Source organism: Sminthopsis crassicaudata, chromosome 3, assembly GCF_048593235.1.
Source record: "Sminthopsis crassicaudata isolate SCR6 chromosome 3, ASM4859323v1, whole genome shotgun sequence".
NCBI lineage: Eukaryota > Metazoa > Chordata > Mammalia > Dasyuromorphia > Dasyuridae > Sminthopsis > Sminthopsis crassicaudata.
In genome coordinates, this window is record NC_133619.1 from 605,563,681 (window position 1) to 605,576,055 (window position 12,375).

General features: G+C 51.4%; 1 protein-coding gene across 1 annotated transcript in view; it reads right to left on the reverse strand.

Moving 5' to 3' along the window:
• The window catches only part of MAN1C1 (mannosidase alpha class 1C member 1), a 218,617-nt gene extending 207,012 nt beyond the window's left edge, over nucleotides 1-11,605 (reverse strand). Inside the window, 1 exon segment of the mRNA XM_074305793.1 lies at nucleotides 9,509-11,605. Coding sequence (XP_074161894.1) covers nucleotides 9,509-10,036 — 528 coding nt within the window. The 5' untranslated portion in view covers nucleotides 10,037-11,605.
• Nucleotides 11,606-12,375: the final 770 nt, after the last annotated feature.

Sequence of the window (12,375 nt, forward strand, 5' to 3'; positions counted from 1 at the left end):
CTGCAAAGGAAATGGAAAGCAGTGGATGGAATACAGGAAGCAGGTTGAGCAAGTAGACTGGAGTCAAACTGGGGAAGGCTTGAAATAGCAAATAGAAAGCAGCATTGTGGACAAGGGTGAGCACATTTGACTATTATTACATGTAAATATGGAGGGAATCTAAGAAAGCACTAGCAGGTTAGATAGCATCTGAAATGCCTGCATTTACTTGTAGCTATATCAGAACAGCCAGAGCCAGAACAAGACAATAACAGCATAGAAGACACATTCAACATAGTAATGCCTTGTTGACATAATAGCCCCAGACATCTGGATTGTGGCCATGAACTAGGAAAGATGCAAAGCAAAAAGTCTCCAAATTGACAAAGAAGCTGTCCAAAAGCCATACCCATATGTCCAATATGAAGCCTATTTGCTCCAAAGTTTTTGGAAATCAATAAAGTGAGGTCCAAAGTGGTGTTCTATAAATGTCAGTAGCTGCTAATTATTAGAAGCAAAAAGTATTAGATACATCAAAGGAGTACCACAACCTGGTTTCAATCTTTTTCCTCTCTATAACTCTGTTGAGAACTCTAAATCACACTTCTTTGGGGGCTATTAAGTCAAAGGGTAACTAGGTGGTGCAGTGAATAGAGCAAGGGTCTGGAGTCAGGAGGACTTATCTTCCTAAGTTCAAATCTGGCCTCAAACACTTACTAGCTGTGTGCTCTTAGGCAGTGATTTAACCTCACTTAATTGGGCCTCAGTTTACTCATCTACTAAATGAACTAGAGAAGGAAATGGCAAACTACACCAAGAAAATCCCAAATTGGGTCATGAACACCCAATAAAATGACTGAACAACAAATTCAGTGAAGGGGCAGAGAGCCCATTTCCCCAGCCCTGTAGATCTACAAAGTGACATAGCAATGTTGGGAAGTCACTAGAGTTGGGACCAGATTCTGGCTTTGAGGATAGAAACATGATACGGAACCCTGGGTGGGAGCAGTTATACTAGGCAAATTCAGGGGAGAGAAGATGACAGTCAAGGGGGTTAATGGAAGAGAAAGGAATAAAGATCTACTGATGGAGGGTGGACCCCAGAAAAGAAGTTGAAAGGACCCTTATGGTACCAGGTGGCAAAGAACTGGAAAATGAGTAGATGCCCATCAATTAGGAAATGGCTGAATAAGCTATGGCATATAAAAGTAATAGAATATTATTGTTCTATTAAAAATGATGAAAAAAAAGAAAAAATGATGAACAGGATGATTTTTAGAAAAGCCTGGAAAGATTTACATGAACTGATGCTGAGTGAAACAAGCAGAACCAGGAAAACATTGTGCACAGCAATAGCAAGATTGTGTTACGACCAACTATGACAGACTCGGTTCTTCTCAGCAGTTCAGTGATCCAAGGCAACCCCAATAAACTTTGGATAGAAAATGCCATCCACACCCAGACATGGAACTAGAGACTGAATGTAGATCAACACATTATTTTCACCTTTTTTTCTCATGATTTTTCCCCTCTGTTCTGATTTTTCTCTCCCAACATAATACACATAGAAATACATAAAAAAGAATGTACATGTATAACAAAAGAAGTTTTAACATGTAACTGTGAAAAATTAAAATAATAATAAAAAAAGACAAAAGAGCCAGAAGGATTATAATAGAATGAAAGCATGCCCCGCTCCATCTTGCTACCCTGAGGGAAAGCACAAATCTTACTAGTCACTAGTCTGGAGATGAGTAATTCAAGTATTACCTCCAATTTACAGAAAAGGAAATCACATTTGTGGTGTGGAGGTAAAGAATTGGACTTGGAATCAGAGAGATCTGGGTTGAAATCTTATCTGGACAAGTCACATGACTTGGGTCAGCCTCAGTTTCCCCGACCTTAAAATGGGGATTGCCATGAGAATCAAATGACACTGTATATGTAACATGCTTTGCAAACTTTAAGGCGCTACAGAAATGTTAGCTGTCACTATGCTATCTCCAGGAGCAGAGATGCTTTGGTAGATCACAGGAGTCCCATCTCCTTCCCTTTGACGTGTGAATGTTGCCTGCACAAGGTCATCCCTCTGACCAGGCTAAATGCCAGCCATCTGAACCTGGCTAGCCCTTGTTCTTTTATGCTTCTTTGCCAGGCGTGAGTTTGTATGGCTGGTGTGAAGCCCTGAGGAAGTTTTTGTCTAACTTCACACAGTTGGGCTGTACCCTCAGGCTCTGCCTCTAGAATGAATAACTGAATAAAAACATGTTTACTCAAGCACTGGGTGCCAGGCACTGTACTTGGGGCTTAGAGTTATCCCTGGCCTCCAGAGGCACCGATAACAGCTGATATTTACACAGCTTTAAAGTGAGCTAAGCGATCTATCACTGCGCAGTCCTTCCAGTCTTGAAAGGGACCCTTTGGGACCCCATTTGGAGTTTTCTTGGCAAAGACACTGGAATGATCCGCCGTTTCCTTCTCTGGGTCACTTTACAGAAGAGCAAACAGGTTAAGTGACTTGTCCAGGGTCACACACCAGTAAGTGTCTGAGGCCGGATTTGAAAATGACTTTTCCTGACTCCAGACCCAGCCTCTATCCACTGAGCATCTGGCCACCCAAATACTTTGCATGTGTTATCTTAATAGAAGCCCCCAACAATGAGCTGCTACATTCTACAGATGAGGAAACAGAGAATGTGAGATGGAGTGACTTATTTAACTACTTAATATCCTGTGACAGGATTTGAACAGAGATGTAGCGGATTCCAAAGCTGGCTGCTCCTATCTAGTTAGGCCATATTCCTTCACATGGCTACACCAAGCTATGGGCCAGGTTGTTTAGAGGGAAAATACGGATGCCTTCAATAATAATGTCTCTCACTGCTTTACTTCCAGGATAGCCTCAGACCAAGGCAATGGTCCAACGGTGGAGGAAGTTACTGGGCCAAACTGAGTGCTAAAGGAATGCTGGTCTACAGTATGTGAGCTACAAGGATGACATAGCAGAAGAATTTCTGGACCAAGCCCAGGTCCTTCTGCCTTGGAATAACAAGGCAAATGATGAAGAAACAAGGAAGAAAGGCAAACTTGAGCCTTGCCCTTCACTGGCAATATGAATTATGCAGGGAGTGGGTAAGGCTCAATTCTATAATGACTTTAATTTCTTTCCCCACTTAACTAGAGGGAAGGAGAGGAGATTTTAACATCAGGAAGGTGCTATAAATCTGAAGGACCATGTAAGTCCCATAAGAAAGCTTGGAAGGTTGTATGATTCTGTAGAAACCCCAAATTCTTTCCCCTTATGAGGGAATTCTACCCAGGTCAATACTATAAGCCTGAAGGTCTAGGTCCACAGGGACAATGGGACTCATTGGAAAATTGTCTCTACTTGGGCTTAAGGAAGAATAATTGTCATTCTTTAAATAAAACTCATTCTATTTGTATCTTAGCTCAAGTGCTTACACAGGAACATGCAACACTCTGTGCATGTCTGTGTTTGTGTGTGTATGTGTATGGACTTAGACATGAGAAATTCTAATGTTTCTTAGAGCAAGGCTTTTTCTATTTTTGACCCCTTTCTGTCTGAGAAATTTTTACACAAGTATATAATATAGGTACATAAAGCAAATATTTTCTGATAACAAAACATAATTTCACAATTCCCAGTTTTAAGGGGCCCTATATGAGGTCATGACCCATAGTTTAAGAAGTTTTGCCCTAGAGGAAACTTGGGGGGGGGGGACACAAGCCATAATTACTTATTGAGAAGCCTCCAAGATTGAACCTGATCCATGTGAGCTTAGCACTGAACCTTGTCTGTGGTAACTGCCATTCTTAGAAACATTCTTCTCTCTTCCATCTATATATACTGAGATTTTACCTATCCTCCAAGGCCCAATTCAAACACTAGCTCCTCTAGAAAGCTGTTCAGGATTGCCCTCCTCACCTCCAGACTATAATGGTGATCTCTCCCCTAGATTCCACCTGGATCTCTATGAAATGAACTTTTCTTTCTGTCTTGTATTTTAATTGCTTACTGCTTTAGCTCTCCTACCAGACTGAAAGCACCCCTGAGAGCATGAACCATGTTGTATTCTGCTTTAACCCACACACACAACCAACCCTAGCACAGATCCTCACACAAAAGGGGCATTTTAGTAAGTGTTCATTAAGTTGAAATGAAAGGCTTTCTCACACACACACACACACACACACACACGCACACACACAGCCTAGCTATTTATTCAAACTGATTCTAGGCCCATGAGCAAAGAGTTTTTGATTGTTCCTCCACTTTGAATAATTTTAGGATGACTTGTCCTATTGTGAAAGCCAAAACACAACCAGGTTATAAGTCACTCAGCCACTAAGATCAAGGTCTTCTTTTCCTTTCTGAAGGTGGAAGCATCTCCAAGTATTTTCTCCCATAGCCAAGGCCAATTTTATAGTTGATATGAAAGCCCTCTCCCCAAAAAAGACATTTCATCACCTATTAACCAATTAGCCCCTCAGTCTAAAAAAGAACTGACCCGGACTTCACTTTACAAAAGGACATCACTCTGATGTCCACAGAGGAAAGGTTCTTACCTCGGTCACACAGTGAGGAAGCAACTGAGGCAAGATTAGAAGCCAGTTTCCTGACTCTGGTCTAAGACTTTCCCTACTGGTCTGTGTTTACTTATAAAACAAGGATCTAGAGCTAGAGAATGACTCAGACTCTCATGGATGCAGTGACCAGTAAGAACTTCCTGCCACAGAGGTGGTAACTGCAGGTGGAGACTGAGGCATATATTTTTCAGAAATGGCCCATGTTCTAGGTTGGGAGGAAGGGATGATGTGGGTGCATCTCCAGATTTATTTATTATAGGGAAATTTTGTTATGTGAGAGGAGTTATTGGGACAGGGAGAATATTTTTAAAGAGCTTCAATAAAAATATTTTAAAATTTTAAAGGAGATAGAAAGAAACCCAAAGAGAAAGTCCAGAACCTAGATGTGTAGCCGATGTTATTTCCACACACACACACACACACACACACACACACACACACACACACACACACACACACAAATCTCCACATGTTACAGTCAGGAAAACAAGAAAAATCAGTTCTTGCAGGAACAGACATCATTCCTATAATGTGACTTAAATGCCTACCTTGTGATGCTTAAGCCTGTAGCTTTCTGTATCCTAGGTCCTATCAACAGGGAGCCCCCACTCACACCTGTAGAGATCAGGGAGACTTGTGGGAGAATGCCAATGGACCCAAAGAACTGAAGTGGGAGGGGAAGAGGGCCCAGACGAGCCCAAGGTTAGCTTACTTACAGAAGGAGTCTTGGCAAGATACAATCCACAGGGCATCCTTCTCTCCCTTTCCTCCAAAGGGATCCTGGCCCTTAAATGGAGTGTCTGCTCTACAATGCAGCTCTGTTTTTCCCTACATTAGCAGGTTAGCTGTTCAATCAAAGTGGGAGGCCTAGGATATACCATACAACCTGATGAATTAACAGATCTGTGGATGAGGGAGGGGCCTTGTGACTGACAGGGATATTTAGATATTGTAGGGAGAGATTGGGAGGAGAGGGACGGGGAAAGGAAAGAGAGAGAGGGAGGGAGAGAGGGGGGGAAGAAAGAAGGAGAAGAGGGAAGGGGAAGGAAAGGTTGGAAGGGAGAGAGGAAGAGAGGGAAAGGGAGAAGGAGCTGTTGGAAGGGAGAGGAGGAAAGAAAAAGAAAGGGTGAGAGAAAAGAAGAGAGAGGGAAGAAGAGGGGAAGAAGACAGAAGGAAGAGGAGGAGAGGGAAGGGGTAGGAGAAAGGGAGAAGATAGAGGAAAGAAAGGGGAGGGGGAAGAAGGGAAAGCGGTAGAGGAAGAAAAAGAGAGAGGGTAAAGAAAGGGAGAGAAGAGGCAGGACAGAAAAGGAGGGAGAAGGGGAGGGGGGAATGACGACAGGGAAGGAGGGAAAATGAGAAATAGAGAAAATCTCTGTGAGGTCAGGGAAAGAGCAGAGAGACAGCACAAAGCTGTTTATACAGCTTTGCCAGGGAAAGCGGGCCAACAGGCCAGGGGAGAGTGTCTAGCCTTAGATTTGAGAGGAGGTGAAGGACACTGGCAGTTTCTGACCTGAGCTCACTGGGGGAGGAAAGGGAGGGAGTGTGAGTGGAGGGACCCACTGATCCTTCTTTGCTTTGAACGCTGTCTGGGGATCAAGCCAGCTGTGCCTCCTTCTGTGCTGGGGGAAGGATGCTTCGGGTAAGTGGGGAGGGAGTTAGTTCATGGCTCCCGGCGAGATTCTCACATCTTGAGGTTTGGTTGGATGCTTTAATGCAAATGGCATGGAGGCAGATGGGTATCACGGGGCACACCAGTGGGATAAGTAAGCATGAGGCCAAGTGGAGGCTAACCAAGGGGACGGAATGGCTCCAGCCACATGTCACCATTCCTGAGCTATTGTTGGAATGACATAACACGAGAGAGAGCCAGCCCCACTCGGGGTAGCAGGTGGATATCTCTTTCCAAGCCAGGCATCCCAGCCTATCCCCCAAACAAGGCCCTAAAGGCCCCCTCTGGAGAGCACCTCACTTTACTCCAATGCTACACCACAAGCTCTATCAGGGCCTACCTACATCAGGCTGAAAAGGTTTCAGAAGGGAACTAGTGGCAGCTGGGATGTTTCCTTGGGAGGATCCAGTACTAGCTCACGGAAACTCTTCAAGGGTAGGGACAGTTTGAATTTGGTCATTGTGTACCTAGCACTTGGCCCAATATCTGGCACATCTCAGGAGCTTGATAAATAAATCTGTCTTGAATTGAGTTCCCATTTAAGGGAAGGGGAAATGGGCTCACAGTGGCTCAAAAGGAGTTGGCCATGTCCACACAACACTAAGTATCCAATAGAATATAAGCCTCCTGAGGTAAATTATTGTTTTCTTTCTGTTTCTATAATCCCAGCAGCATCTACCATAGTTCCTGACAAATGGCTACTGGATGAAGGTCCACCAGGATAACCCATGAAGGCCATGTCCTAAGAAAAAGGTCTGCTTGCTTCTTGCCATCTCTTCTACTTATTACCAGCCACCCTGGGGCTCAGTTTTCTCACCTGTAAAATCAGTGTAGACTAGATGACCTTTGAGCTTCCTCACAGCCCCAAATCAAGGTGCCTCCGATCCCACAGGAGGAAGAGATGCCCCTACCACCGTCCTCCTCCATGGGGTCTATGAGCTCAGGAGATCCTCCAGAATAGGACAGCTGCCATTTCTCTAACCACTAGGAATAGCCGATGGAGACCCAGCACTTGCCCTGGGAGAGTCCCCAGTACAAGGCTGCTCACCTACACACAAACACCGAGTTACTCCAAATGCCTGTCAAGCCTTCCATCATTCAGGCACTTCTTCTCCACCTTCATCTTTTCTTTCCTTTTAAAGGCAGCCTTTTTAATCTGATGTTGCTCCCCATCCCCCAACCCATCTCTACCTTCCTGCTATTAACTAATATCATGAGGAGAAAGAACAAAAACAATCAAAATGAAGCAATGACAGCCTACTCCATACAGTGGCAGCTGTCTCTAAAGCGAGCTAGGCAGGCGGCATGGGATAAGGGGAAAATTTGGAGCTTGGAGCCCAGCATACCTGGTTTAGAACTAGAAAGAGGTGCCAAGGGTCTCACCCATGGACCCGGGGGTAACAAGAGGCAAGGATTCAAACTCAGGTCCTGCAGCTGATTTCAGATTCTCTAGTACAGTTCAACTGTACTTAATTTCTCTCAGCCTCAGTTCCCCCTTCAGGAAAATGGAGGCAATTATACCTGAAGCACCTGGCAAGGTTGCTGTGAATTTCAAAAGAGATTAAGGACATGAAAGAAACATAAAAATCATTGTTGTCATGGCTGATTCTCTGTGACCCCATTTGGGATTTTCTTGGCTGAGATGTTGGAGTGGTTGGCCCTCCTCCGTTTCGTTTTTACAGATGAGGAAACCGAGGCAAACAGGATGAAGTGACTAGCCCAGGATCACTCAACCGGTTAAGGATCTGAGGCAGGATTTGAACTCGGGAAGATGAGGCTTCCTAACTCCAGGCCCTGCGATCTATGCGCCATAGCGCCACCTAGTAGCCCATAAGTGGTAGAGATTCAGTAAATCAAGGTGGGAGTTGGGGGTGGGGCTGTGACGGGAGAAAGAAGCAAATTTAAACAACTTTGCCAGCACTGGTAGGTCACATTTATGAGTCACGTCTCCGTGTAAGACAATACAGACTTAATCGTCTATTAACAAGTAAACAAAATTAGGACAGATTTGTTTATCTCTCCATCAGTAAGTTGATTGGGGGGGGGGGAGGGGACGGGGGTAGAGAAGGAAGATGAGATTTTCCCTCTGAAAACTAGGATCCAAGAGCTTTTCAGCTGAGACTGTGTGCAACCCTTCCATTTTACAGATGAGGGAACTGAGGCCCAGAAAGACCCTAGTGTTTGAGCCAGTATTGGAAATCAGATCTTCTGGTTTCAATTCAGGACCCGATCCATTATCCCACTCTGCTTGGGGAGTAACTAGCCTGCCGGCTTCAAAAGCAGACATTAAAGATTAGGGGGTTAAGTTCTAGTTAGTTTTTAATTAAAGCAGGAAAACCTCAAAAGTCAGCTTCAATCCACCACTCCCATCCCCAGCTTTCTGGCACCCAGCGATGCTTGCAGGCTCCCCGAGGGAAGCAGTCCAGGAAGAAAGCACCCTGCTTCTTTATACCAATAACCTTCCCGGATTTCCATAACACCCTGCCTCAGTGCTATCGATTCTCCCAGCCTGCATCACACGCCATCATGTATAATTATTCTAACACTCCACAACAGTTAGCCAAAAAGCTTTACATGCATTCTTCCCTGGCCGGTCACTGGCTTGGCGCAAACAATTTCAGGCAAAGCATCACCCCCAGGACCCCCTTAAAAATGCCTCGGTCTTATTTGGGGGTGCTGAGTCTTAATCCCATCCCAGAGGGATTTCCAGAAGGGATGAGGCTTTGAGATGCAGGGGGGAGAGGAATCAGACCACTAGGACCTACAAATCCAAACAAATGGAAGCCAGGTTCCTGGGAACGAAACCCACAGCCTGACCTGATCCACCGCTAGCCCCAGGATGGGGGTGGGGAGGTGAGGGATGGGGTGGGGAAGAGTTACCGAAAAGAATGATAAGGGAGGGAGGCTCGCTAAGGAAGGAAATTTGGTCTCGGGGGAGGAAAAGGAGAGGAAGTGGAAAGAAAGTGGCTGGGTGAGGTGGGAAGACCAGTGGTTAGGGAGGCTGCAATGAAGGATGCGGGAGGGAGCAGGGAAAGGGTAAATAGAGGGGGCGGGGAACTGCTCTGAAGGTTCAGGGGGGTAGGGCAGGGGAGGGAAGTTTGGAAGAAGCCCAAGCTAATGGAAAGAGAACGGGGCCGGCGAGGGGGGAGGAGGAGGGGAGGGAGGAGGGGAAGGGGGAGAAGAAATGGACTGCACCGAGCAATGACCGGGGCCAGGATCTTGCCGTTGGGGGTTTGGGGTTTCTGTTTTTACCTCTTTGATTTTCTCCCTCTGGGCCAGGCTCTTGGCATCCGCGTTGCCCCGAGTCCCCAGCACCGGGTGCCGGAGACGGCTCCTGAACTCCTCGAAGACCAGGGTGGGCAGAGGGCGAGACTTGGGGGCTCTGGGAAGCCCGGTGGCTGCTCCCGGGGTCTGCTGGCCCCGGGTGGCCCCCGCCTCCTCCCAGGGAGTGGTAGGACCGCCTGGAGGGTGTCGCCCCCCTCGGCCAGGCCCGACCGCGAGTGCCCCCGGGGCCGGGGCCGGGTTGGGAGGTGGCTCCTGCCCCCGGGCTTGGGTTTGGTCGCCAGGCTCCGCGTCCCCCGTCCCTGAGGCAGCGGCGAGACGCTGGGAGCGGAGGGGCAGGAAAAGTCTCCTGAACCGGTAGGAGCTGGGCAGCAGGAAGAGGGCCCCGAAGCACAGGGTGATGAGGCCTGAGAGGAACAGCAGGAAAAGGAACTTGTGCGACAGGCGCACCCCGAAGACCGAGGCTGGGGCAAAAGCGGGCGCCTTCCTCATCAACATCTTCGGCCCGAGCTCCCCGCCTAACGGGGCGAGGCGGGCGGAGTCTGAGTCCCGGGCGAAAAAGGCTGCGGCCACTTCCCCGGGGGTGTCCCGGGCCCCGCGCTGCCGCCCCGTCTGTCCGGGCTCAGGTCCCAAAGCAAGCAGCCCCCCGGGCTCCTCCCGAGACAGACGAGCCTCCTAAACCAAGGAGAGACCCTCGGCGTCGGGGGCTGCGGGGTCAGCCGAGGGCGCGTGAGAGAGGGGCGAGTCCGCGGGAGTCCGAGACAACGGGGGGGGGCCGGGGGGGGGATAGCGCGGAGTTCCCCGGGGAGGCAGGAGCGGAGGGCCGAGGCTTCGCAGCTGCCCGCCCCTGGCCGCGGGCCCCGCTCTCTGGCCGCCGAGTTACAAGTTGAGTCAGTTTCCAGCGAATCCCAGAGACATCCTGGGAGGTGGGGGCGGGGGGAGGGGGGAGAAGGGGCCTGGCCGGGGGTGGCGGCGGCGCGGCGAGGGCCGATCCTCTTCCCCTAGGCAGCGGGCCGGGTCTTGCAGCCGGGGCTGCCTTCAGCAAGGCTCCTCGGCCCGCGGGTCCCGGGGGGAGCGATCCCTGCGGCTGCTGGAGAGGGCCGCTCGCTGCCGCATTTCTGCCGTCCAGACGCCCGCTCCGTCTGGTGCAAGTCCCGGGTCCCCGCCGCCCGGGGGGGGGGGGGGGGGGCTCTCTGCTCTCGTACGTCCCGGGGCCCGGACCGCCCCCTTCTAGCGGCGCGCCTGGCTCCCAGAGCCTTCACATCCTCTCGGGCTCTTCCTGTCAGCACTCACAGAAGGCAAGACGTTTCCTCGACGGAAAACCCGGACTGGAAATCAGAAGAAGCCCCAGAAAGGGGCTGGTGCCCTGGGGAGGAGCCGCCACCCTGGGAGGGGTATCCTGGGGACTGGGGGCGGGAGGTGGGGAAAGATCCCTCCGGGATGCCCAGGAAAGGGGGAGGTCTCTAGGCCATCATCCCGGAGCCCTCCCCGTCTCCCGGAGTCCCCGGGGCTCTAGCAGTTTCGAGAAGAAGCCTTCGGGAGAACAGCTGTCGGAGCTTGGAGAACAGTCCGCGGCCGGCGCGCTCCGGGACCGGCGGTAACAGACAGGTCCCTCTCCGCCACCTCCGGCTGTTCGTCCTCTCGGACCCCCTGCACCGGCCGACTAAGGGGCGGCCGGACGTCGGGCCGGGGGCTTCCCGAGAGGAGAAGCCACAACTTTCCTCCCCTGAGAGCCGCCGGGGCACTTCGGGGCTGCGCCCCAGCCGCCCGGGAGTCCCCGGCGCTCGACCAGCTCCCGTCAGCGCGTCATGCACTCCGCGAGCCGAGGCCGGGCTGCTGCTGCTGTGGCGGCTGCATCGGGCGCCCCGGAGCCCGGGGTCTCCTCCGGGCCAACTCTGCAGGCTCGGGGCCGCGGCCGGTGGCTCCCGCCGGGCGCTACGGAGCAGGCAGCGCGAGCCGCGCCTCCGCCACTGCACCTGGCTGCATCGCACCTTCCCCCCTCCAGATGCTGCCGCAGCTCTCCCTCCCAGCCGTGTCCAGCCGCCGCCGCCGCCGCCGCCGCCGTGCCTGCGCCTGCAAACACACACTCACACAGCGGACGCCGCCGCCGCCGCCGCCTCCCTCCACCAGCGAGGCTCGCCTTTCACTGCGACAGCTCCAGACGGCCCCGCCTCCCGTCCGGGCCCCGCCTCCCAGCCCCGCCCCCCCGCGTCCCTCTCGGCCCGGCCCACCCTCCCGGCCCGGCCCGAACGGCGCGAGGCCATTGGCCCAGACGCCTCGAGCCCCGCTGGGGAGCCGGGCCACGCCCCCCCCACTCCAATGGCCGGCGCCGCGCGTTCCCCGGAATGGTCGCACCCGCACAAAGCGGGAGGGAGAGCAAGAAAGGAAGGAGGACATTGGCTGCTTCGGAGGGATCCCCGTTGGGCCGCGTCTGTCCATTGGATGCTTCTCGGCACTAGCTGGACCCGTAGAAACAGGACCGTACCCCCACCCCCACCCCCAATCCGACCCGCTCCGGCTGGACCAGGCATCTCCAGTGGTTCACCTCAAGCAAGGGGGACATGGGGCGGGGCTAAGCGCAGGGACGGAACCCATTGGTGGGTGACCTCCCCCACCCCTTCAGCTCCAACCCCGGATTGGTGGAGAGCTGCATGCTCCAGTCCCCGGGGGTTGAGCTGGGTGGCCCCCTAGGTTTCTATAAAAGGGATGGATGGAGCGACGGGTGTCAGCCCGGGCCCAGTGGGATTGTGCGGACCGGTTCCTCTAACTGTGACCACACCTGAGCGCGTGGACCATCCCTTGGACGGGCATCGTGTGTCCCCCGACAGCAGAGCCGT